Genomic DNA, 27,216 nt, shown 5'->3' with positions numbered 1-27,216 from the left:
TCCCAACTTCACAATCCTGTCCCCTGTCAGAAGATATTGGCAGTTTGGGCATTTGCTGAAGACAATTTTCTGCTTATTCATTCAAATCATTGGAAAATCATGGCACCTGAAGTTCTGATGTCTACTCCTGGCTGGAGAGACTCCCCACTGGGAGCAGCCAATTAGAAAATGATCTGTAGTGTGTATTTGTTGGCTGTGTGTCACATCACTCCTGTTTTATCTTACAAGATGTTTCAGAGATAGAGAAAGGCCATGAAAACCATCAGGACTTGCTGGTATATCAGAGCCAGCCACCCGTCCTTTCATCATAGCACTAAATTCCTTTTCTATCTAGAAATGTATCCAGGTTCCTGTTGGACCCATTTATTCTGTTTCCTTTAAAAGTAAATTTCATCCATAACTCTATTCCCATTTATGTAATATTCTATTTCATACGCATCAAGGCACAATTTTTCTAACTCCATGGTGCAAACTAGGTCTACTGCCAAGCTGGGAAACACTGTTTGGATCTGCAGCTCTCTGTAAGCTTGTGGTGGACAAGCTCTACCCATTGACCCTGTGACTGTAATTTGGTTTTATTTTCTTGCCCTGCACCAGCTCTGAGGTTGGCCAATGACCTGCTCCTAGGTTCTGCCAATGCCCTGCCGTTCACTGGTGCAACGTGTTGGACCACTAGCCTTGATGAGCACAAAACTTTGGCAAGACAAACCTTTGCATAAAATCGGTACCACAACTCACCAGTAGCTCGTCCATGCTTGTGTTGCATTTCTCCAGATTGATTCTCTTTATTGCCACACGCTCCTTCTTGGGTTTGCAGAGAGCTGCTTGCACCACAGCAGTGGCCCCGCTGCCTGCAGCAGGAAAAGAGAAACTCACAAATAGCAATTGCAAGGGAAAAAGCAAAAAAAACCCATCCAGCAAGCTGCTCTTGACTTTTCAATGGAGCTTCCAGATAGAAAAAAGCTCCTTCCAAGGCATAAGACCATAAGACGTAGGAGCAGAAGTAGGCCATTTGGCCCATCGAGTCTGCTCTGCCATTCAATGAGATTATGGCTAATCTGATAACCCTCAGCTCCACTTTCCTGCCTTTTCCCCAAAACCCTTGATTCCCTTATTGATTAAAAATCTGTCTATCTCAGCCTTGAATTTACAACGACCCAGCCCCTACAGCAGAGGGCGTTAAAGAATTTCACAGATTCACTACCCTCTGAGAGAAGAAATTCCTCCTCATCTCTGTCTTAAATGGGCGACCCCTTACTCTGAGATTATGCCCTCTGGTCCTAGACTCTCCCACAAGGGGAAACAACCTCTCAGCATCTACCCTGTCAAGCCCCCTAAGAATCTTATATGTTTCAATAAGGTCGTCTCTCATTCTTCTAAACTCCAATGAGTACAGGCCCAACCTACTCAACCTCTCCTCATAAGAAAATCCCTCCATACCCAGGATCAACCTAATGAACCTTCTCTGGACTGCCTCCAATGCTGGTATATCTTTCCTCAGGTAAGGGGACCAAAACTGTTCACAGTATTCTAGGTGTGGTCAAACTAGTGCCTTGTATAGTTTTAGCAAGCCTTCCCTATTTTTATACTCCATTCCTTTTGAAATCTTCTGGTGGTCCTGACAGATATTTTTCTAACTCGAGGGTCAAGTCTTATCTATTCACTTACTGCTGAGACAAAACCATGCTCAGTGGTCTCTCCCTGGAGCTGGTCTTTAAGTCAGTTTTCTAAGCATTTAACAATTGTCAAATGCAAGTTGTTATTGTCAGTTGTCAGGTATTCAGTTCACAGCAAGTCATACCAATAAAAATGTAAGCTGAGTCACCTCGTACATGCTCAAACATGCACTCAAATGTTTTTTGACCGGTTGTTACCTTAATACACTAGGATACAGGTTCAAACCCGCAATTACCTACAAGCATCAATTTCTTGATTTCAGCTATGTCACCAGGGGGGGCTGCTGAGCAGCGATCCGGTCGTTTCTAGTAGGGAAAGTGGGAAAAGATTCAGCTTAAGCTGCTCTCTTGCAAACACGGTCCCACAGTTTTATTCATAGGTTAAATGAGTGTCCCTGTCTTCAGTAAAAACTTAGCCCCTCCCTCTGTGGGAACACGTGGCCTCAACTTGGCTCTTCCAAGCAGGGACACAGCTGAGGTTGAAACAATTAAACCCATGCTCAGCATGCTTGTGGTGCTAGCTGTTGTCATAGCACCACACTGTCATCCAAACCTCCCGAAGAGATTCTTTAATCTCTATTTGACTAGTTTAACCAACAGGCCTTCCCCATACTCTACAACAGTATCAACAGCCCACCCATTCTGACCAGCAATTTTGTTACTGCCTCTCAGTCAGTTACCTGGTCATTTTTAATGAGTTTCGTAAGCAAAAGAAGATGCTGAGTCAATTTGTTCACTTTGGCTCAGCAATGGCATTTTCAGATCTGAATCAGAAGGTTGTGGGTTCAAGCTCCAGTCCAGAGACTAGAGTCCCATAATCTAGGCTGACATTCCAGTACAATACTGAGGGAGCATTGGACTGTGCTTTGGATTGACATAAAAGATCCCACGACACTATGTGAAGTACAGCAGGCCAGTTCTTCCCAGTGACCTGACCAATATTTATCCTTCAACCAAAACTACTAAAAACAGAATATCTGGTCATTAGCACATTGCCTTTTGCTACATAACAGTGACTATACTTCAAGAGTATTTTCACTGGCTGTGAAGCACTTTGGGACATCCTGAGGATGTGAAAGGCGCTACAGAAATGCAAGTAATTTCTATTTCTGTAAATATCATGGACCATGTACCCAAATTGATGCAGCAACACCACCCAGTTACTGCTGAACTGTGGAAGTGCCTTGTTCCTGTTAATTTGCTGTCGGCAGAAAGTTTGCTGAAATTCTGCATATTTACCACCGTGAGGATGAGCTCCAACAGCATACAGAGGTAAAAAGTAGTAATCTCAGCACAAGAGAAATCACACTTTCACCACTGTAAGCTACCAGCTGTTGTTTGGTCACATTTACATTATAACAGTGACTATGCTTCAAAAGAACTTCATTGGCTGTAGGACATCCTGAGATCATGAAGGGTGCTATATAAATGCGAGTTTTTTTTAAACAAGAAAAGGATGCGTTTATAGGTCGCCAACATTTTGTCAACAACTAAATAGGCATGGAAAGACCTGGGAATGAACCATTTATCAAATAGATTACAAACATTTCTTCCCCTGCTCCCCTACAGGTGCTGACCCATCACGGGGTGCAGTTTCACTGGTATAAAAGCAAAATGCTGCGGATGGTGGAAATCCAAAATAAAAACAGAAAACGCTGCAAATACTCAACAGGTCTGGCAGCATCTGTGAAGAGAGAAAGAGCGTTAACGTTTCAGGTCAATGATCTTTCATAAGGGCTCATCCACCTGAAGTATTAACTCTGTTTCACTGGGCGGACGCTGACAATTACAATTTAAAAAGGAGCCACAAGACCCAACACAAGGAGGAGGAGGGACTACAAATAAAAGTGGCCCAGCACACACACACACACAAAAAAAACCAAAAGAGCAATATACTACCAAAGCAATGCTGAGACATATTTTCCACCTTTATAGCAACGGAGACTGGAAATCGTTAGAATGGTTTCACTCTGATAAGTAATGGTACAATGTTTAATGTTCAGTATTAATAGACCATTAGTAAATATAATGGCCGTGGCCTGCAGAGTGTTCTTAAGAACCAGTGTCATAGCACTTCTTAACAAGAACTAACTGACTCCCCCATTGCCCCCGCCCAGTGTTACTCTGAGGCAGAGTGATGATGTTTATCTGTTAAGGTGGCATTCTGTTCAATAAGGCCACATTGCCAGCGTTCCCCCTGTTTAAATAGGCACATCCCGAAGGTCTAAGTTGGCAGCACTTGTTAATTCACAGTTCCTGCCCTTGGGGTGAGACAAAGTTATCAAGGTTGGGAAAACCAGCAGGAAATAACTGGGTTTCTTCCTCTTTTTTTTTTTAAATACTTACTTTTAAGATTGTTTTACATCTTTAGCAAAAGCGTGACGTCTTCAGTGTGACAGGTGCATACTAACTGCAAAACTTTAAAAAGAGTAATTTCCTGAATTCATATACTGCATATGAGAGGCACATATTGGAAATTTAAGTGCATCATCAACTTAAGTGACCGGAAAATCATATCTTGTGACTGATTTTTGACACAAGCTCCCTTTGGAAGCACAAAGTCAGCAAATGATTCCTTTTAAATATCATAAATCATTGTGGACTGAACTATGTAACTGCTGCTTAACTCTTACAAATTCTGGACTAAAATATTAAATACAAAATATAACCACCTTAGGGATAAAGAAGGGTTAATCATATGAAAATTGTGTGTGAGGAAAAGTTCCTCAAACATCATAAGAATACTGAAACTCCCACATACCACAGCCCCAACTCACAGTAAACTGACCGAATCGCCCCTCATAACTACTCCATGACACTGCACACAAATATAATAGATCCTCCATTTATTTCATTTTTCTCAAAGTTTTTACAACTTAAAATTAGTTAGCCATAGTTGAACAGAAAAAGACGAAGGTCCCAGTGCGATGCAATATTTAAACAACTTATGTACAGATGGGTACATTTCCCATCTCTGTATCCTCAAGTCTGACTGACAGAGATGTGAGCACACCTGGCACTTCTCTGGCCTGGTTATCCACATTCAGATCACATGTGACCTTCCTAAGAAGAAACCTTCTTTCCACAGGAAAAGCCAGAATCATCCCAGAGAGTAAAGAAAACTCTAGATTCCTTTTCTCAGTGATCAACCTCCCCCTCCACCTGCATGTTCAATGTCAAACGTGAAGACCTTCTAGACTTTTTTGTCTCTAAGATTCAGACTACCCATACAGTTGCCTCAGCCACAGCCTCCTCCTTCTCTGGCTTTCCTGTTGGAGCAGCCTTGATCTCATGACACTCCGCAGCTTTCCCCCATCCCCTGGTCTATGCATGCCTCACCACACTCACCTTAATCAATACCCCCTAACACCCAACTGCTATTCCTTGCTTCAATGTTGATTGAAATCGTTAATGGCTCCCTCTGCAAGGGCATCACTCTTTTCTCCTTTAACACCCCTGTCATCACCCATTTCTCCATAAGCTTGCCCTTAATCCTTCTGTCCTCTTTGACTATTGCTCCACCTCTATCCTCCCTTTCCTCTCAGAGGTCTTTGGAGATGTTGTTCGCACCCAATTTCATTCTCGGATCTCCCACATTTCCCTGTTTCAATCTCTTCATTCCAGTTTATGCCCTTCCTATAGCAAGACGACCATTCTAATCAATGTCACCAACATCCTGTGTGAGGGGGGACTATAGTCTGTCATCCGTCCTTATCCTTGTTCACCTCTCCACACCATTTGATATAGTGGATCACTGCACCTTTGTCCATTGCCTCTTCTCTGTTGTCTACCTCCGTGGTACTACCCTCTTACATATCCCAACATGTCCAACATACTTCCAGCAATAGCTTCTCTTCCAGTCCCCACTTCCAATGTAGCTGAAAGTTTCAACCTTAGACTATTCCTTTTCCTAGTTTCGAATTTTCCATGCACGTGCTGATGATGCCTCTTCTCTACAACACTTGACTCATGGCCACCTGTGTTAGATTGCTCATCAATGTCAGGTCATCGATGAGTCAGAACTTTACCCAGTTGAACATTTTGAAGACTGAAACCATCGTATTCAGCTCCTGGCAAAAAAGATCCATACCCTAGCCCCAATTCCATTCCCCCTTCAGCTGCTCATTCAGTTTGAACCAGACTAGTTGTAACCTTGGTGTCTTGTTCGACCATAAGCAGAGCTTCAAACCCCACATCCTTTCCATCGCCAAGACTGTTTACTTCTACCTCTAAAATATTGCTCAACTTAGCTGAACCCTCACACATGCTTTCATTACCTTCACACTCAACTCCACTAATGTCCTGCTCACCAGCCTCCATATCGCCCAAAACTCTGCCGCCCACATCCTGTCCCATCAACCCTCTGCTCCTCTCCCCCTACTTCCATTGCTTCCCTCCTTGCTCTCCTTTGGTAAATCCCTCCAAGGCCTTGCCCTTCACTATATCTCTGAACCTTTCTGCCTGCCTTATAAAAAGTTCCTCAAAGCTCGTCTTTTCCACTCTAACTCTTGCATTGTTGCTTCCCATCCATTTTTGACCTGCACCTTAGGACATCTTACTACGTTACAAATGCTGTCTGAATCCAAGCCGTTGTCGATGGCTGCACCCATTGTATTCATGACCTTTCTGTGTTTGTGTTATGCAGTTCACTTTCTTTTAAGTGGGTTGCTGCACCATATTTGATAATCTAAAGTTGTGCTTCTAACACATCATTTGGTGGCTGGAACACAAGTATAATGGCCACTGCCCACTTTCATCAGCATCACAAAGTTTTATAAAAACAACTAATTCAATATCACGTGCGGCAGATGTTTTAAAGCAAAAATCTCCTCAGTAAATGCCATTTCTAAGATCATGCATTGGCAATGCTTTAGATTCTGTAATGGAGCATTGTGGTGTGTAACTTGTTAGCATGTCATATGAGTGAATTGACAAGATGCTAATGAAGTAACAGAGAGAAATGGATAGAAGTCAGATGCTTACAAGGGTCATAGATTCAAAATGAACTGCTGGTTGGTTTTGAACTGAGGAATAAAGGACAGCTTGCTTCCTTTACAAAGAGTGAAGTGTTTTGTTACACATCACCACACACACGGTTCTTCCATATCTAGTTCTCCATCACCATCGATGCCTGGAAACACCACTGTCATGTCAGAGGAGGGGAAAGGCAATAGGAAGCACCTTCACCGATGGGCAAAATCACAGCCAAGACATTTGAGCAGTGAGAGGACATCACACCTTTTCAAGGATCCTCCACAAGGTCACCTCAGGATACAGCCAAGTCATTGGTCTGCGCATCTGAAACACATAAAGGAACACTTTAGCCATAATGCACAGCAGTTGTCCCCCTCAACACCCTCTTAATGCCTTGAGCACACAGGGAGTGATCCAAGAGCTCGGGGCAATGACAATATTCCACCACACGCATGGGAACATCAATGCCTTGCATCATATGGTGCAAGTAAGGACACCTGAGCAAGCAGGCTCACCGGTCAATTTGCTCACCCTCATTAAGGTATAGCCCGCAACCCTCCCTCCATTCAGTGCTCCAGTGAGTTGTTTGAAGCCCTGCCTGGTAGCATTGTTGGGGGGAGGTTTGAATGCCAGTGGGCCTGATGTGTTCCTTCCTTCTTGTGCAGTATTCCTACCCGGTGATACAACCTGGCCAAGCTCTTTGGACCATTCATTTCAACATTTTTACATATAGTGACAACAACGGTAGATTTACTTCAGTTATTATGTAGGAGAAACGTTAGTCATTTACCTTTTAACTGTTAACGATTTAATCAACCGTTATTTTCTCATCACTCCTGACTCCATCGCCTGCCTTCCACCTCGGTGCAGGGCATCCATTACCATTTTTAAAAGCGATTGCAGCATGGTGGCCCTGTATCCAGCTCTTTCAGTTTCTGGAATGTTCCAGTGCTCCGCCCACTACAGCAGCAGGCTTTCTCTCGTTGGCATTAAGTAAAAAACAATGAGTCCTTCAGCCAATGGTTCGACTGTATCCTCTCAATCCATTCGATCGTACTCAATATCCAACTCAGACTCTGCTCACCTGAAGTCTCATCATTGCTGGCAGTTTGGTTTTAAATTCATTCACAGGATGTGGGCATCCCTGGTAGGGCATCATTTATTGCCCATCCCTAATTACCCTTAACTGAATGGCTTGCTAGGCCATTTCAGAGGACAGGTAGGAGTCAGAGTCAATCACATCGTTATGAGTTTGGAGTCACACATAGGCCAGGTTGGATAAGGACAGCAGAATTCCTTACCTAAAGGTCATCATTACTGATACTAGCTTTTCAGTCCAGATTTGTTAATTAACTAAATTTAAGTTCCCAAGTGGCCATGGTGGAACTTATGTCTCTGGATCATTTGTCCAGGTCTCTGGATTACTAGTCCAGTAACATAACTACTATGTCACCATTCCCTTAAATGCATGTGAGTATTCAAGTGAGGTGGTAAGCCAGTTTAGTAGATACCAGGCCTTGCCCACAGAACACACCACCTTTCTCCAGAACCTCTTCACCTGGCTTCAAAGGGAGAGGGGGACTGAAAATTGCTCCACTTGCCTCACGTAGGAAGAGAGCTCAATAAATCGTTGACCTTTGTACTTTGCCTATGAAGGTGAGCTCCAAGCAACATTCCAAACTAGACCTCCAAGTTTCATCATCACATTGCTGCCTGAATAATCAGTCCCTGACTATCTGGCAGCGCCAGAACACTCATTCCTTGGAAGCACAGTCCACACATCAGTCATCAGAATAGTCCTGGCATTCCTTCACTAGCCACAGTCAGGGCCCCTGCCATCAGCTGGCCTCTGGCTCCCACTTAGTGCTTAACCCTGAGCTTCAACCTAACATAGACCCTGGATTCTCAACCAACTACGCACTGAATTTCTTCACCTCGTCTCTGATCAGTAAACACATGGATCTATTTATGGACTCTTGTAGCCATGTATAGATTTTCCTAGTTTGTACATGTGGATCAAAGCTCATTCATCTGTGTCTTCTTGAATGTGCAGAATGGCTGCTACTCCAAGCCCAAGCTCTTTTAGTTCTTTGTTGCTACTTCCCAGTTCTGCTTTCTCCTCATTCATCTTCTGTTTTCTCCCTGCTCTCCCGATCTCTGCTACCCATAGTCTCACTGCGCTCCCACCCCATTTCTACGACATTCTTCTCTCAGTCCCTCACCTCAATCAATGCTACTCTTCCACTGATCTCCTCCTCTGCCCCCTGACCCAGCCTGGAGAACCCCCTGGACTTATCCAGTGCTCCTATCTGAACACCATCCATCACATCCATCATGCCACCTGCTGCTGCCACTCAGCCATTACTGCCCTGTATTCTGGAATTCTCTCAATAGTTACTCCCTTTTTACAACATCTTTTCCACCTTTAAAAATGTTCTCAACCTTGCCTTCAGTCACCTCCCTAACTCTTGTGTCTCCTGCTGTGTCTATTCCCCTCTTTTGGTGAAGTCCCCCTGGGAGGTTTAATTCTATTAAAGTCACTGTTGGCAAATGATGAAAACATTTATCTGGTCGATCATAACTAACTTAATGTATTTCTATTGAAGAGGCTTGTTTTGTGACATTTAAGTTCTTAATCCAATTGTACTTCACATTTGCTTTCATGTCACTTCTGGAATTTTCTACTTTCCACCTATCCATTCATAGAAAAGTTTGGAGAACATCAGTGTTGTACACGTCACATTTCAAAATATCAAGAGAGAGAAAAAAGACCAGTCATTTCATGCTGAATTTTCCTGACTTGGAAATGTCCAAGCACTTACAAACTTACTTCAACAAACAGCAATCAAGCTCTGGTTGACCTTGGCACCTTGTTCAGGTATTCCCTGTAACAGTTTCCTTAAAGGCACAAGTCAAGTTAGCAGCTGAATATCATAGCCACATTCTTGATTGCAGACTATCCACGAGCAACATCGCAGGAGGTCAGCTATACTGTGCAAATATTATTCACTTTCCACACATATCATCAGGTCATTACACCATTAATCAAAAATGAATGCTGTACTTTGTTGTCTCACAATGTAGTGTTGTATATTTGTATAAGTTTTGACATGCGCCCATCATGCTTCAGATTTCAGACATTTCTGTGTCACATTTAAAAAAAAAGAAAACCAATTATTTCTAAGTTACAGATTTCATCCCGAGCAGTTCTGTGCTCTACAGGCTGTTCCCAGGGGGACACACCGAGACAAACATCAACTGCAGCTGGAGGATCATCAACTGGGTGAAAAACGCTCTTTGGTCTGCCCGTAACTTGTTTGTCTTCCTGTGCAAAGAGCTGTCCCCGACCGAGTGTTGCAGACTGGCACATTCCAAAGTCCAGGACTACGTGCTGAGGGACGCACTAAAGCTTGGGGCAGCCACCGCAAAGGCGCAATGGGGAAGGGTTGCTGTCTAAGACCTTTCTGCCATAGGACACCGAGGGGATGGCAACTGTTGAGAGCCCCTCGGGCTGTACAGCTCAAAATGAATGTCTGCAAATGATTGTAATATTCATTGATTGTATTGATGCACCTCATGATACATGTTGTAAAAGTTAAACCTGATTGTACTTTTGTGATGGTGATTTTGAAATGGTTTGGAATGTTCTTCCAGATATTTTATGAATAAAGTATATTTTTCCCAAAAAAAAACCTCTTCCTGACGCTCCTAGTGATCAGCAGCAGCCTATTTTCCTTCTGCAGTTGGTGCTATTGCCTGAACCCAGAGATTAGATTAGTAACAATAACAGAGCTATAGAGTCACAGTCCATAAGGAGGCCAAAAGGGAAAACCGTCAATGCTGAAAATGCAAAACCAGCATATGAAAAAGATGAGTGTGACAAAAAAGCCTTTTTTTGTCTTGAGGTTTTATCTGCACTTCTTTAATTCCATCACAATACATTAGGGGGTTAAAAATTAGCTTTAGTCACATAGGAATGTTCCGGCATATCTTTGTTACAATTGTTGCCAAATCAGTGGTTGTTGTCAGGCAGATGCCTGGGATTGGGGGTGGGTGGGTGCAGTGAGGAGCTGGCTAAGCTTAATAACTATTGTAAAAAGATATTGTTGTGTCATGACTCCAATTCACTTATTCTTTACTGTCTGGCAGTTTGAAGCCAAGTCAGGTTAGCCTGGTGGACTGTACAACTATTCACACTTTCTGAAGGCAAGGGGAGAGAGTCACACGGTAGCTGGAATAAAACTGAAGAGGCTTCTGGGTTTATTCCCTGGGCATGCTACAAATTCACCTAGATATCTGAGCAAAACACACTCACTGGGAAATAGGGGACTCAAGCTCACTATGAGGGCAATTTGAATCATGGAAGTCAAAAATATCTAGTGTTAAACAGTCCACAATTGCTGAGTGATGCCAGCTCTTTAATCGATAAAGGCAGAACAAGAGACACTTTCCACACTTTTGCAAATGCCAGAAGGGGCCCAAAAATTATTTGAGACCCCCTTTGTAAAACTGGACTGCCCTTATTGCATCCAGTGCAAGACCTGTTGTGTTCAGGAAAATGTGGACTGCAGGCGGCTTTGCAGTCCTTAAAGGGGCTGCTGGAGGTCGCCACCAAAAGATAAGCTTTTTAAAAACATGGAGCCATAAGGTTCAGGAGCACTCTTCCTCTACCCTCTGCAGTGCTGAAGACTATTACCTGCCACCGATCCCCCAAGGCCTAGTAGTGGGTGGGCCTTCAGACTACCTGTTCCAGCACTGTGATTGTTCCCTGCACCTGGTTCACAACAACCTGCAAACCAATTTCAAAGCCTAAGAACAAGAAACCAGACTGATTTTCCTCCACTCCATAGACAAGGAACGCTGAGGCCAAATGCTGCTGCCTATTTCCTGGCTGAGATCAGCTCAAGCCAACCACAAACCTTCCTGGTGTGTATGGTTGAGTCGCACGCTTGAGAGTAGAAATGACTCTGTGTGCAATTTTTTAAAGAGGTTGGTTAAGGCATTGGGGGAGCTCTTCTAGTTGGAGAATTTCAGCAATTTTGAGAAGCTGTGCATTGTCCCCATACTACATTTCACAGAGACAAATCAAAGGCCTGTACTCCATAGGCAAACAACATGACAGCACTCATTGCCTGGCCTCAAGGGTGAAAAATGGCCACTTCAGTAAGCAAGGTACTGAAGAGATGCCAACACCCAGGGGTCTGACCACTCCAGCCTGAGTCAGCACCTTCAAATCAGGGGAGGAGTAATTGTGCGTAAAGATCTTATTGATATTGTAGGAACATTGTTTATAATGGAGGATAATTATAGACTCCAGACAGACAGCTGGGACTCCCAGCAGCAAATAATTGTGCCTCTTCGCAATGAGGCCGAACCACAGACCCTCTAACATGCTATTTGTTTTGTTCAGTCACTGTTAGAGAGTGATAAGCTAGTACTCAACTGTGAAGGAAGAGGCGTCACTTTCACTTCATGTGGTCCTGTTTAAAATCTTCGGAAGCATGACTGCAGCAGTGAGGATCTGCATAATTATGACCAGTGACTGCTGAGAGTTTGCTATGCTGTTCCTCACAGCTATAATAAAGTAGCTGCCGATCTCTTGGAACCTTTTTGTCTCTTAAAAGGTTTAGAAGAGAGGAAATGTTCCTGTCTCTCCTTCATGAATAATTGGTTAAGTTTTTGACTTTTTTTAAAAATTGAGATCGCTTGCAACTCTTAAGCCCACTGACTGGCTCTTCGCAGAGACTAGATAGGAATCAACCAGGGCAATTGCCACACACCATTTCTCTGTTCCCAGGCCTCTGCTCAGCTCCACAGTAGAGCAGCTGAGATTGGAGACATGGGGTTCAAATCTGTGCCCCTTCGAGCTGGTGGCTGCATTGTGGAATTCAATGATTCCTGAGCAAAAGACAAGTTGCATGTTAACTGCTCTCCGTTGCCTCACATGACCTGTATTAATCCCTGACCTGAGTCAATGTCACTTCCTCCATCCACTGAGGAGTTTCCTTACATAAACGCTACATTTTTGTCATCTGACCCCAATGCAGGACATACAAAGCTGTTCCATGGTCTGTGACCTTAGGAGGGACCCCTGTTCATCACCTCCCTCAGAGAGCTTCATATCCACACTGTGAGTACTGCAGCTACCAGTGTGAAGCTCTACCACAACACAAAGTCACAAAGTAATCCATCTCCTTTCTCCGCACCCCCCTACCCCCCCAAAAAAATGAAAGGCCACAAAAGGCCACATTTTGCAAAATAGACTCACCAAAGTGGGCAAAAGTTTGGAAAAAAAAATCAACAATCTATGAGTGGAGGGAGACAAAAAAGTACTTTTTCTGTGAGGGACACGTGGAAGCTCATGACTCATAATTTCATTGTTGACAAGTTACTCAATAAAATATTTTCCAGTCACAAATCTAAAAAAGAAAAAAAACACTAGAGATGCTCTAAATCATGGAATATGAACAGAAAGTACTGCAAATACACAGCAGATCACTAGGCATCTGCAAGGATGGTTTAATATTTTAGTTGCCGACCCTTCCCCTCAAACACAAGCCTGCCTTTTGTTTCAGATGCCGACCTCTTGCTGTGCATTTCCAGTACTTTCTGTCTTTTACATTGCAAAATCTAGAAATCTCTTCCATCAGCAGATTTCTTTTCAAAAAACTGTCCTGTTCCTTCCCTGGCAGCCTTTCCCCACCCCCCCTTCCTTTTTTGGTACTGGCACTGGAACAGTTAAAGTAGTCAAATGACCCAGAGTCAGTGATTCAATTGGCAGAGGCTGTAAAGCACAAGGTACACCAGAGTTCATGGTGTGTGTCTGTTAGAAAGGAAAGGAAGACTGGTTGTAAATGGCTTCTCAATCATCCCTGTGTGGTCCTGTCTGCCACAGCACCTCTGGTCTTGGTGACTAAATAAGTATCCCAGTGACAGAAGAAAAGGCTGAGATGTTATACTGAAACAACATGAATGGACTCAGCACCAAGATACAATGCTCCTATTTTCCTGATGAGACATTTCTAATTGCTCCTCCTTCCTGCATTTGTTGACCGTTTATTTTACAGTATATTTTCTGGACATGGGATATATATTATAGAAATGTGCACCAAAAAATATATGGAAATAATGAAAATAATTTCCTTGCTTTATCTCTCTGCGTCGTCACTTTAGTGCATGCAAAGGTTTACGGTATATACAAAATGTCCACTGTGGTTGCCTACATCTGAGATGTTTCCAAGAGACATAACAGGGTGCTATATAAAACACAAATCTGTCTTTTGTATTTATATAATTTACCTTTTCCTCGCACAAATACTGTTTCTCTCTTCTTACAGCCCTATTCTTTCTCCTTGCTGTTTTTCTGTTCTCTGTCTTGTGGTATCTACTATGTTCCTCTATTGTTTTCTGTTTGTTCCTTTTCTGCTACACTAGCAAACATTTCAAACTCCCCCTCTGACCAGGCCTCTGACTATATGCTCCCTTTTATTTCCTCTCTGATCAGGCCTCTGACTATACGTTCCCTCTTATAGAACCACAGAAAAGTTACGGCAAAAAAAAACTAGCCGTCCATTCTAATCCCACCTTCCAGCACCCAGTCCATAGTCTTGACTATAAGCTCCCTCTTATTCTCTCTCTGACCAGGCCTCTGACTCCTTTCAGGTGGGGAAAAGAATGACATAAAATATAAACATTCTAAAGAGATAGGAACATGATAGCAGGAGTTATTGTTGAATCTTGCTACCACAGGGAATGGTTGAAGCAAATAGTATTTTTGCATTTAAGGGGAAATTAGACAAGCATATGAGGGAGAAGGGAATAGAGGGTTACGATCATAGATTTAGATCAGGAAAGATGGGAGACTCCAGTGGAGCATAAACACCGGCATGGGCTGGTTGGACGAAACAATCTGTTTCTGTGCTGTATATCATATTTAATCTATTGGAAGGTGCTATTGAAAAACCACACTGGTCAAATGTGTAGTTATAATAGAAGCCATTTCCTTACTGTACTTGCAAACAAAGCTTGGGAAAGGGGTGGGGGAATGGGAACCTCCCAATCCAGCAATGTTGTCATTCTTACATCTGATCTGCTTTTACATAAAGGGAAGGGATTCCCATTTCTGTGTAAACTTTGCAAGTTGTTAAAATTCAACTAAAATTGTTGTCCTTTAATTCGTAATTTCTGGTTAACTTTTTATGGACTGCAGCACACTGTGTATGTGTGTGCATGCATTAGACTCATAGACACACATACAGACACAGATTGACATACAGCTATACAAACACACTCAAACTGACTTTACATACAGGCACATTCACACACACACTCATACACAGAATCACAACACAGAAATAGACCATTTGGCCCCACCATTCCATGTTGGCCTCCAAACGTGAGTAATCCTAATTACATGTGCTCACCAAATTCCTGTATTCCTTTATTCCCCTTTCTGTCAAAATCACAATAGCGAAGCTTAAATGGTTTATAATCGCCAAGCAAACAGCTGCATCCTTGAGCTAGGAAGGGAATCAGCTAGGCTTCCCACTCCTGACTATTAGCCCCAATAAAGCCTTTATGGAAAGCGTGTTTGTGTAGATGTTGGGTGAGGGCAAGGTCAGGCCTGTCTGTGATGCCTCTGCAGTTGAATAGTCTGTCAACACACTGTTTAGGGTTATGTATGAAGAATGGCCACTTGGGTGAAGTACGGAAAGACTGCCAGTGTCTGTGAAACTGTACCCCAGCATGAATCAATGCTTCCAGGAGGGAAAAAGGGCAGACATTTGGAAGGTGAAAAAGCAAATTAAACTTTCTCGCACAGGTTACCTACTGTACAGAGCACTATGGAACATACAGTGCCACTATATTCAGACTCTCAAGCCCACAGAATCTATAAGCAGAAATGTTGAGTTAAGTCATTTTCTTACTAATTTGGGGTATGGGCAATATATAAAGTTTACTGTAATAACATGACACTGTTTAAATAAACACTGAAGTTTGTTCCCTTAGTTTCCAATGCATTTCTTTTTTCTAATATAAATGTGGCCCACATATTGCAGTGATATCAACAGTCTTTATGTTCTGTTAGTCCCCTTCTCACACCAACATACAAAATAAGAATGTAATTAATTTTGTATTCTCTCTGAAAGACTCTGGCAATTGCATTTTTGAGTATATTGGCTAGCAGAAGATTGTGGGTAAAGGGCCTAAACCTAGGCCTCAATCTCCCTTCTACATCTGACAAGATAATAATCACAGAGAGAATTAAAGGGGAGGCTGGAACATTTTCTTTAGACAGAGCATGGTTAGAGTGTGGAATTCTTTGCCACAAACCGTTGTTAACATGGAGCCCATAAATAGTTTTTTTAAAGACAGATGTTTGAAAAAGAGGAATATTAATGGGTATGGGGAGCAAGCAGGAGTGTGGAATTTGATTAAGTGGCTCAAGTGGGGAAAAACATCGGAACAGATTTATTAGGCCGAATGTCTTGTTTCTGTGCTGTGTCATCCTACGGTAATCATTGCCTTTCCCATGGTGTAGCAAAAATCTAGAACTTATGTTGAATTATGGGCATAAATCCATTACCGAACACCATATGGGACCAATGTGCTACAGCACCCAACACCTCCCAGTTTGTATCTCTTGAGCCAATTGTCAGTGGTAATACTCAAAGTGATTTAAAAGCTTGATAGTGATGTAGGGAGGTTTACATCTCCAGTTTCTGTTATTATTGGTATAGTGCAACATGCCTGTGGCTTGCTTAACAATCCAATTACAGATTGGTAACAGCAGTCCCACCTTAAAACAGAAAACCCACTTGTACTGAAGCAAAAAGGAAAATGGATTAATTCACATTTTTTATTTTGCTCCAGTATGCATATAGTAAATGACAGCCATTGCAGGTGCACTTGTACCTCCCTATACCTTAGAGGGTAAAGGGGCCATATGGTGCAGTACTAAACTATAGAGAGTAGGAAGGTTCTGGTATTGGTCTGTGCTGAGTTAACTAATCTCAATTGGAACGATAGCAATAGTCAGCAATTGGCATCAGCACCTACGGGCTAAGGGGCTAGGGTTGGGGGTGGGGAGAACCAGCCAGGTTTCCCACACCTGATTGTGATCTGATCCTGCTGGAAAGTCCATTTTGTGGATGTTGCATGAGGACAATATTGTGCTTGACTGTGATTCCTTTCATTGTTGAATAGCTTGCTGTAGCACCAACCCCCCACCTTCCCCTCGCACTCCCAGCTTTCCCAATGAAGTCCTAAGCCACGCAAATCAGAAGTACCAGGATCGATCCTCAGCCTATTCTGAGTTAGCTGATCGCAACCAGTGCAGCAAATGGGGTTTTCCAATTCGGATCTGTGTGCCCCAGGATAGAGAGAGGGTAATCAGCCCCTGCTCTCATTCCTGATTGGCATCCAGTGACTCCTGCTGCAAAGTATGTATGTGTGGCTATTGGATGAGGACAGAAACAGGCTTGATTGTGCGTTGGTTCTGATTCCCCCATGGTCAAACAGCCCTTGTATGCTCACAAATGAATAGCTGGACAAGCTACCAGAGAGTGCTCAGCACCCGTGGAATCAAACCCCAGGATGGATCAGCAGCTTCAAGAGAAAACTGGAGAAAGGAAACTAGAACACAACAAAGACTTGCATTTATATAACACCTTTAGTATAATAAAACATCTCAAAGTGCTTCATAGAAGCATTATAAAACAAAATAAGACACCAAACCGCATACGGAGATATTAGAACAGGTGACCAAAAGCTTGGACAAAGAGGTAAATTTTAAGGAAAGTCTTAAAAGAGGAGAGAGGGTATAGATGTGGCGATGTTTAGGGAGGGAATTCCAGAGGTCAGAGGTCCAGGCAGCTGAAGGCACAGCCACCAATGGTGGAGTGATTAAAATTGGAGATGCTCAAGAGGCCAGAATTAGAGGAGCGCAGAGATCTTGGAGGATTGTGAGGCTGAAATAGATTGCAGAGATAGGGAGGGGCGAGGCCTTGGAGGGATTTGAAAACAAGGATGAGAATTTTAAAATCAAGGTGTTGCTTAACTGGGAGTTAAAGTAAGTCAGTGAGTAGGGGTGATGGGCGAATTAAGACACAGGCAACTGAATTTTGGATGAGCTCAAGTTTATGAAGGGCAGAATGTGGGAGCCAGCCAGGAGTGAATTAGAATAGTCACATTTAGAGGTAACAAAGGCACGGATGAGGGTTCAGCAGCAGAAGAGCAGAGGCAGGGACAGAGTTGAGCAATGTTATGGAGGCGGAAATAGGCAGTCTTAGTGACAGCGTGGATATGTGGTTGAAAGCTCCTCTTGGAGTCAAATATGATACCAAGGTTGCAAACAGTCTGGCTCAGCCTCGGACAGTTGCCAGGGAGAAGAATAGCGTCGGTGGCTAGGGAAGAGTTTGTAACAGGGACTGAAGACAATGGTTTCAGTCTTCCTAATATTTAAGTGAAATTTAGTTTTATTTAAAAATAAAGTTGGATAATATTGATTTTGATCCTTGGCCCACTACAAACATGAGGCATTATCCAGCACTCTGTGAAATCATGCTGACACAGTGCGCATTGAAGACAGGGCTGTTGGAAGAATCTCCAGATACATTTAGCTGCTATAAGAGCCCAGAGAAACCAGCTCTAAAACACTAGCTCATTAGCTGCCATATTGACTGCAGGAATTATTTCACGCAGATGATGTATCTGCAACAGTACAAACTTCCATAACGTACTTTAAAAAAAAATCTTATAGTCAGGGGTTTACAAGTGTGTCAAGACAGACATAGTTGGCAATGCAATGATGCCACCAACCAAATCACCTCATGTTCTTACAGCTTTAAACCCGAGACAGCAACTCAGGTACCACTTCACCTGACTTTCTGCACTCCCTCCCCTTTTCTTTGCTCTTCTGAACACTTGAGACTTCTGCTGGGATCCAGTTGCCCTCCGATACCTCACCCACTGGACAGTGCTTGTCAGCTGGCTCAGTCACAGGGAGCATCGTGGCCACGCCCAATCTTGTCACCATCCAAAGGGGTCTCTACATGATGTACAGAAACCCCATTGCTGAGGTCAATTGTAGCTGAACACATGAGATTAGACAAATTCAATGCAAACCAGATTTAGAAACTGGAACCTTTTGATATGTCAGACTCTGTTTTTGCCAACAGGGCTATCAATGAAAGTAACAGTGCTCCTGGAAGGCCTGCTTTACAGTTTTGTACATGTCTTTAATTCTAGACATTTGCTGTCAAAAATACACACAAAATACAAAATAAAATGATACCTGAACACTGAGAAAGTGTATCAGTACTGAGTTGTGTTTTTTTCACAGGGAAAAACAGGGAGAGGTTAGATTACATGTTATTCCGTGCCTACATATTAAATCCCAGTTACGTTTTGTATCATCCCCTCCATGCTTCAATCATGGGATCAGAGAAAGTGTACCACAGAAGGAAGCCATTCAGTCCATTGAGTCTGTACTGCTGCTAGCTCTTCAAGTGAAGCTATCTACTCTAATTCAATTTCCTTGTTCTTTTCTCATACCCTTTTATACTCTCCCTTTTCAAATACTTAGCCAATTCCCTTTCAAATATATCTGCCACAGTAGCCATTTGTGATAAAGAATTCCATGTGCTGACAACTTTGTGAAATGAAATTGTTTAACTTTCCTATTCATTTTTTAGGTAACAATCCTGAATCTGTAACCCCTTCTTTAATGAATCACCAACCAATAGAAACAATCTCTTGCTATTTTTTCCTCTCAAAGCCTTTCAAAAGCTTTCTGCCTTAGGCAAATACGCACTGAGTTAGTCTTAGGACCACCTGTCTCCCCCGCCTCCTCATAACAATAATAGTTTGTGATTTGTATAAACATTTAAACTATGCTTGATATGATGCCAGGCATCAGCTGACACTTGACCAAAAAAAAAAGCCTCAAGTGTAAAAGCTTGTTACAGGGGATTTCATTTGACATCAAGAGCCAATGTCGCAGCTCTGCAAACATGCCAAGAGGGGGCTGACAGTGAGCACAGCCACTTTCAACATGTTTTAACTTCTTTCATTCATTGCCCGGATCAACCCAGTCAGGGAGGTGGGGGGGGGGGGGGGGAACACAGCAACGCAAAAACATCCTAAAGCTGCACATCCTGACCTCAAAAAAACACACTTATCAGAACATTAATTTGTAGGGCGGATCTACTGATAAATCGAAGCGAAAAGCCGTTTTCCTTTTTGTTTTCGCCCTCAAAATGTTATTATAAGCAGCGCCGGTTTAAAAAAAAAAGACGCAGTCCTGCACCCAGTGAATAGTGCAGCCTGGGCACATGCAGGGATTGAAATCGCTCAGAATGAATAATGCCGCACAACAGACTGGAATAAAATTACAGAGAGAGAGGAAAAAAATAATAATTAAGGGGATGGTTTTCTTTTCTCTGTTGTCGCGGCGGTTACATTTATTTAGGCGCGCCACCTTTAGTTAAAACGACTGGGAAGAGACTGACCGATGATCTCCTGCAGCTCGTAGGCATCTCTTGCATTTGGCCATTGGGACCCGGCTAGCAGCTCCTCCGCCATGACGCTGTGAGTCACAATGCGGCGAGAGTCAGAACCCGACAGGCTGCTGGAGAAAAAGAGAGAGAGAGAGCGCTCAGCAACTTTATACAGACTGAACCACACACACAGCACACACACCTCAGAATACAAGAGGGGACAGGCACAGTCTAACTGACAGCTCATTGTTTTACACACACACACACACATACCTCAGAAGACAAGCGGGTCAAGCATGAGTGGTCGTGTTGTGATGGGTGATGGGGATATACCATGCCATGGATTTCCTGTTATTTGTACCATAGCAACACTGGTTGAGAGGAACGCGTCTTCGCTGCGTCTCTAAATTGGTGGAAGGGGATTGAACCGTTGAACATCTGCCCCAAGGCCAGGAGTTACCCCCCCCCCCCCCCAGGCTAGGCAGAGACGTTCCCTGGAAAAGAAATTCTCTTCTGCTGGAGCAACTGGTGCCACTCCGCTGCCATCATCTTTAAGGGGTAGAATTTTTTCCTCAGGCTTTGGTGCAAAACAGGCGGCATTGGATCAACCACCCATATTCAGATCTAATGCAGTCAATGGAATTAAATATCAAGCACTGTGTAAACGGGCAGCTAATCCCATACCGCCCATTTTGCACCACTGCCCAAGAATAATTTTTACCCCCAAGTCCTTCCCTTGCCCCACAACTCACCTACAAAGGGTCAGAATCAATGCAAAGAACCCATATCAAAATATATACCAATATCAAAACCCTGACTCTAGGATTTTAAGCCCCCACCCAGGCCACAAATGGGGGGCAGGTAGGCACTAAAAAATAAGGCTGCCAGCCTTCGTGCCAATAACCAGCTCCATTCTGTCCCTGGGCCAATTTCCTGGAAGTAGGATGGGGGGTGCAGGATGGCATGGTACCCAGCCACAAGTGGCAGATGGCCAATTCAGTCTGTTATTGGCGACAGATTTTCCACTCAACCTCTAGGTTCCCACAGGTGGTGGGGGATGGTATAGCTGCCTGGAGATGGCCTCCCAATGGCAGTGGGTGGGGGGAGGGGCTAGTGCTCCAGGCCAGCCTAGAGATGCCTTCCTTGCCTGCGTTCAGCTGCAGCTGTAGGCTGTCCTATGGAGGGGCTGTGACACTCAACCCCCACACCCCTCCAACAACTCCCTACCTTCGTCCCATTCGCCTGCCTTTTCCCCATAGCCCTGCAATATTTTCCTTTTCAAGTCTACATAGAATTTCCTTTTGAAAGTTATTGGATCTGCCTCCAACACCCTTTCAGACAGTGCATTCAAGATCACAACAAGTCCTTGCATTTGTCTCTCCTCTGGTTATTTCACCAATTACCTTCAATCCGTGTCCTCTGGTTAGCAACCTTCCTGCCTGCGCAAACAGTTTCTCCTTCTCCACACTCCTCTACAGTATTAGGAAAAAGGTGGTCAGGAGCAGTATTGATCCCTTGAAAACTGGTAATGGCAATATTGTAAACGAAAATAAGCAAGTGGCAAACATGTTGAATAATTACTTTGCGTTAGTAGAGGAAGAGAATAGCATGCCGGACATCCCAAGGAAACTAGTATTGAATCAGGGATAGGGACTCACGAAGATAACAGTGATGAAGAAAACAATGGCACTAAAGAGTGACAAATCCCCAGAACCAGATGATTTCCACCACAGAATTTTATAGGAAGTAGGTTAGAAAATTACAGATGCCCTAACTATTATCTTCCAAAGTTCTCTCGATTTTGTAACCGTTCCTTCAGATTGGAAAATTGAGCACATCACTCTGCTATTTGAGAAAGGTGAGAGAGAGAAGCCAGGAATTATAGACCAGTTCGCCTAGCATCTGTTGTCAGGAAATCAGAGTCTATAATTAAAAAAAGAGTGACTGAACAGCTTGAAAATTTTCAGTTGATCAGAGAGAGCCAGCAGAGATTTGTAAAGAGTAGGTCATACCTGTTAAACTGATTAAATTTTTTGAAGAGATGACTAAAGTAGTGGACAGGGGAATGTCAATGAATGTTACTTCTATGGACTTCTAGAAGGTATTTGATCAAGTCCCTCATAAGATACAGCTAGCTATAAAGTTGAAGCTCATGGAATTGAAGGCAAATTATTGACCTAGTTAGGAAATAGGCTGAGCAGCAGGAGAAACAGAGTAGGGATAATGAGCAGGTATTCCCTGTTATTTAGAAATTAAGAGATGATTTGATCGAAGTTTTCAAAATAATAAGGGGAACTGAGGGTAGATTTGAGAGAAACTATTTCCGCTAGTTGGAGAGTTTAGGACTAGGGGGAATAGTCTAAAAATTAGAGCCAGACCTTTCAGGAGTGAAATTAGGAAACACTTCCGCACAGAAAAGGTGGTTGATGTTTGGAGCTTTCTTCCGCAAATGGCAACAGATGCCATCTGTTTAAATCTGAAATTGATAGATTTTTATTAGACAAAGGTATTAAGGAATATGGAGCAAATGTGGAGTCAATGGGAATCAGGAGGAAAACTCTCCACTGGTTGGAATCATGCCTAGCACAAAGGAAGATGGTTGTGGTTGTTGGTCAGTCATCTCAGCTCCAGCACATCACTGCAAGAGTTCCTCAGGGTAGTGTCCTTGGCCCAACCATCTTCAGTTGCTTCATCAATGACCTTCCTTCCATCATTTCTCTAGGGTGAGTAAGCCTTTAGTGATACTGAGGGACACAGAGGCCAGCCAAACTCTACTGCTGGGAAAAGGCATGACCGTCACACCAGAGTGTGCAGTAAGTGCCAAGGTGCTGGTAAAGGCGATTGAAGGAGGGTAGGTGCCCATCCCCTTATATCGGGAGCATCTGGAGTGTGACCTTGTGTCAGTGGACGACGCACTCCCGTTTGTCTGTGGATGGGGTTGACCTGCTCCTTGGCAATGCCCTGGTGGGATCAAGAAGTTAGGTCACAGGTGAGCCATTATCTCATGGAATGGTGGAACATCATTGAGGGGTTAAAAGGCCTCCTCCTGTTCCTATTCCTATCCCTTCACAATTTTCAACACCTCTATTAAATATACCCTTAATCTTCACTGCTCTAAGGAGAACAATCCCAGCTTCTCCAATTTCTCCACATAACTGAAGTTGCCCATCCCTGTACCATTCTAGTACCCTGTCCAAGACTTTCTTTGTTTCTTGCTTTCAATCAGAGGTGCTCTCACTAGGCACAAAAGAAAAGGCAGGAGGAGTTAACACAGGCTTCAGGTTTCCTCAAATTCTGGCAAGCACCCTCCCAAGTGCTGCCAGCAGCCCCTCAGCAGCAACAACTTATATTTATATAGCACCTTTAATGTAATAAAATGTCCCAAAGTACTCCACGGGAGCATTATACAACAAAATATGACAGCAAGCCACATAAGGTCAGATGATCAAAAGAGGTAGTTTTAAGAAGTGTTTTAAAGGAGGAAAGCATAGTAGAGAGGCAGAGAGGTATAGGGAGGGTACTCCAGAGTTTGGGGCCCAAGCAACTGAAGGCACAGCCACAATGGTGGAGCAATTATGATTGGGAATGCACGAGAGGCCAGAGTTAGAGGAGTGCAGAAATCTTGGAGGGTTGTGAGATTGGAGGAGAGTACAGAGAGAGGGAGGAGCAAGACCATGGAGGGATTTGAAAACAAGGATGAGAACTTTAAAGTCAAGATTTTGCTTGACGGGGAGCCAACGTAGGTCAGCGAGCGCTGGACTTATAGGGGAAAGGGACTTGCTGTGAATCTAGACACAAGCAGCAGTGTTTTGGATGACCTCAAGGCTTATGGAGGAGATCAGCCAGGAATGTATTGAATAGTCAAATCTAGGGGCAATGAAGGCATGATGAGGGTTTCAGCAGCAGATGAGCTGAGACAGGGACAAAGTCGAATAACATTACAAAGGTGGAAATAGGCAACTTGGCTCCTGGCCTCTGCCAGATTCCAGGTTTCCCTTAGTGGTTCCAGGTGCCACAACTCAGTGAACGGTGCTATATCCCAGATCCCTCTGGGGCGCCGGGTTCCTTTCCCTCCTGCTACAGGTATTGGCCAACCCCCAACCCAAATTCTGCCATTATCACTGGGCCTCAAGTGGCAGCATCCTGTCCCGCACTCTTCGTTGCTTTCAGTAGAATAGCAGGGGTTACACTGGCGATTTAATATTATGTTCCATGATCTATTCCACCCTATTTGGGAATACAAAGGTCAATAATTGCATTAGCCTCACCTCCCATGGCCCATGAGATTAGTTAACTCAGCACAGACAAGGGTTTGAATATGGGACTTTCTTGATTGGTATGGCTCATTAGTACAGCATGTGATGCGTCCACCCACTAAACCATCAAAGCTACTTTCTGAAAATATTTACTTGTAAATAATAATTTCAAAAATCCAGGAATGTTTTTACAAATGAATACTCAAGGTAAGGGTCATTGCATTCCTTTAAATTGAAACCTTACTTATCTAGTTTGTCACATAACCCCAAATATTATAAAGGGAGTTGTCAGCACATTTGTTCCTATTTCTCATTTTGCATTCCTTTCTATTTTTCATATGTTATGATTTCTGTTCAGAGGAGGCCTGGGATCAGCTCTTTAGGTTGATTTTCTATCTTCAATGACATCATGAATGGAGATACATGGCACTCCCATGTATAATTTTACTTAACCTAAACTTTGTGATTTCAGCAAAGAGATTCTGTACAAATTGTTTGCTTCCTGGCCAGCAGCTTTAAAAGCATAAAGCGTAAGGGCAAAATATGACTGTGAGACAGCAGTAGCTCTACAGATAAATGGGGTGTCCAGGTCATGTGCAGTGAACAGATTGTCCTAGTGATTTCTATGGATTGACCAGCTGAGACAGCCCAATCCTTTCAATCTGGTTAGGCCAGGTAGGCTAGAAAGATTGTTGTGATTTTTTAAAGTGGGATAATTGGTTAATTGGGTTTTCACTGAGGCATCCCAATTAAATAGTTCCTGCGGTATCTTCTTTTATAACAATAACATGAAGCAACAATGAATGATCTTTATCTTTCATACATATATATTTTTAGAATAAATATCTGTAATTCAACCTCAGGGATCTGTTTATATTGAAGTTGTTCTCTCTCAGTTTATGATGTAATCAAAGGGCTAGTGAGAAAATGAATTGGAACCCAAGACTTTTTTTGCTGGTTGATTCACTTACTCTTGTATAATCAACAAAATTAATCAAAACTTAATCAATTTTATCCTTTACTTTTGTTCACTGCTTTTAGGTCCTCAGGTCATGTATTGTTCTCCCAGTTGGGAGGATAAACAGACAGCCCTTCTCCTGGTTTCTCCATATGGGGAGATGTTTTCACTTGGAATATCCTCCTGATAGGCCAGTGATTAGGGACTTGTCACACAGGGACTCACAAGACTGAACTCATGAAATAACGTGGTTGACAATGATCTCAGCTCTTTGGGAATTCCTGCATAAAAATAAATACAGGAAAAGGAAAGATAAAGTTGGTAATCTACAAGGAAAGAAGAGAAATTTAAAAAAGATATTTGCTGGTTTTATATTAACAGCTTATTAACAGATTGTCATATAAACCTAGGACATTACACAAAGTGTGACACACAACAAGCAGGATGTGTGCAGCTTAACAGAGATAGTCCATTGTAAAGTGGCTGGTTGAACTATTGTTTCTTTGCTATTTGACAAAATATGAAACATTTTGTCCTTTTGTTACAACTCACTGGCCAACTACTTACGATTCATAACATTCACTCTGGAAGCGTACTAGGAGAAATATCTGAAAATGTCGATTGTCTGCAGGATCAGCCTGGTTGTGATTTGACAATACTAAATTGAACCAATGAACATGGAAATGGATGACTCTGTAGACCTAGCTGAGTTGTTCAAAAACAGCACTATAGAATGACTGTAACATTATTAGAAAACAAATGCTGAATTATGATTTCTCATTTGCCTATTATTATCTAATTATCTAAATTATCTAATTTATAATTGGTGAACTGTGTCCTCTTCAAGATGAAGATTGATAAGAAATTTTGGCACCCAGTATCAAGCATTCCCAGTTCAGATATAACATAGCCAGCTACAAAGTGAAGCTCCCACCATTTTGCTACAATCTTCATCTTAACCTCACAAAACCATCTCCTATTATACTAATGGGAATGGTTCTACTTTCGTACCAACTATTGCTATGTATTTTTTGTGAGAAATTTCCAAGTGATACCAATTTTAGTGAGAACAATCAGTTGACTAAGGAATTGGGTGAACCCAGACCCATGTAACCATACTTGAGCATGAGTCAGCACCTTAATGAGAGCAGGAGAGAAAAAACCTAAAGCAAAAAAAAAACACGGAATGAAATCACAGGCTAAGCCTGACTCTGATCTAATGTCTATATACATGTACAGGTGACCCCTGCTGGAAAGTGTATGTGAGGACACAATTGAACTCGGTTATGATTCAGCTCCTGCTCCTCACAATTGAATAGCTTACTGGGGCTCACACATGAAGAAAAACCACTTGGGTGACAGACCGGAGAGTTTCCAAAATCCACAGTATTGTATCTCAGTCTGAGTCAATACCTTAAGAGAAAGAGGAAGAGGGAGCTGTGAATTTTCTCCATTCTTCTGTAAATGCAGAGAAACAGTTGATAACATAAGGGCTTTATACCACTGGGGGCTTTTTTCCCCGAAAGTGCTGGATGTGATAAACATCACCCACTAGCACCATCAAATCTGATGGCGTACAATAAATGCAAGGATTTCCAGTCCCTCAATATCCAATTTCTGTGTACTATTCAGAACAGTGATTACAAAATTTGGGAATCAATCAATGCAATGCTCTTCCATTTTTGGGCAGTCTTCTGTGTTGCTCAGTTATCATCTGGAGACCTTAACAACCTTGGATCCAAATACTTTATAGGGCCTTATACTGTTAGAATCATAGAATAGTACAGCACAGTTGCTCTCTCCATCTTACCGACCATTAGAGGGCACTGGTCTTCTTTATATGTCAAAACATT

The 27,216-nt window shown here is 42.8% G+C and overlaps 1 protein-coding gene across 1 annotated transcript in view; it reads right to left on the bottom strand.

The window, feature by feature from the left end:
* The window catches only part of LOC144672704 (STE20/SPS1-related proline-alanine-rich protein kinase-like), a 51,141-nt gene extending 30,615 nt beyond the window's left edge, over positions 1-20,526 (bottom strand). Inside the window, exons 1-3 of the mRNA XM_078534631.1 lie at positions 20,423-20,526; positions 20,162-20,280; positions 739-851 (exon numbers count right to left, since the gene is read on the bottom strand). Of these exons, the coding sequence (XP_078390757.1) occupies positions 739-851; positions 20,162-20,234 (186 nt within the window). The 5' untranslated portion in view covers positions 20,235-20,280; positions 20,423-20,526. The remainder of the gene's footprint in view (positions 1-738; positions 852-20,161; positions 20,281-20,422) is intronic.
* Positions 20,527-27,216: the final 6,690 nt, after the last annotated feature.

This window comes from Cetorhinus maximus, chromosome X (assembly GCF_964194155.1).
Source record: "Cetorhinus maximus chromosome X, sCetMax3.hap1.1, whole genome shotgun sequence".
NCBI lineage: Eukaryota > Metazoa > Chordata > Chondrichthyes > Lamniformes > Cetorhinidae > Cetorhinus > Cetorhinus maximus.
The sequence above is the reverse complement of the archived record's forward strand: the minus strand, read 5'-3'. Positions and strand labels throughout refer to the sequence as shown.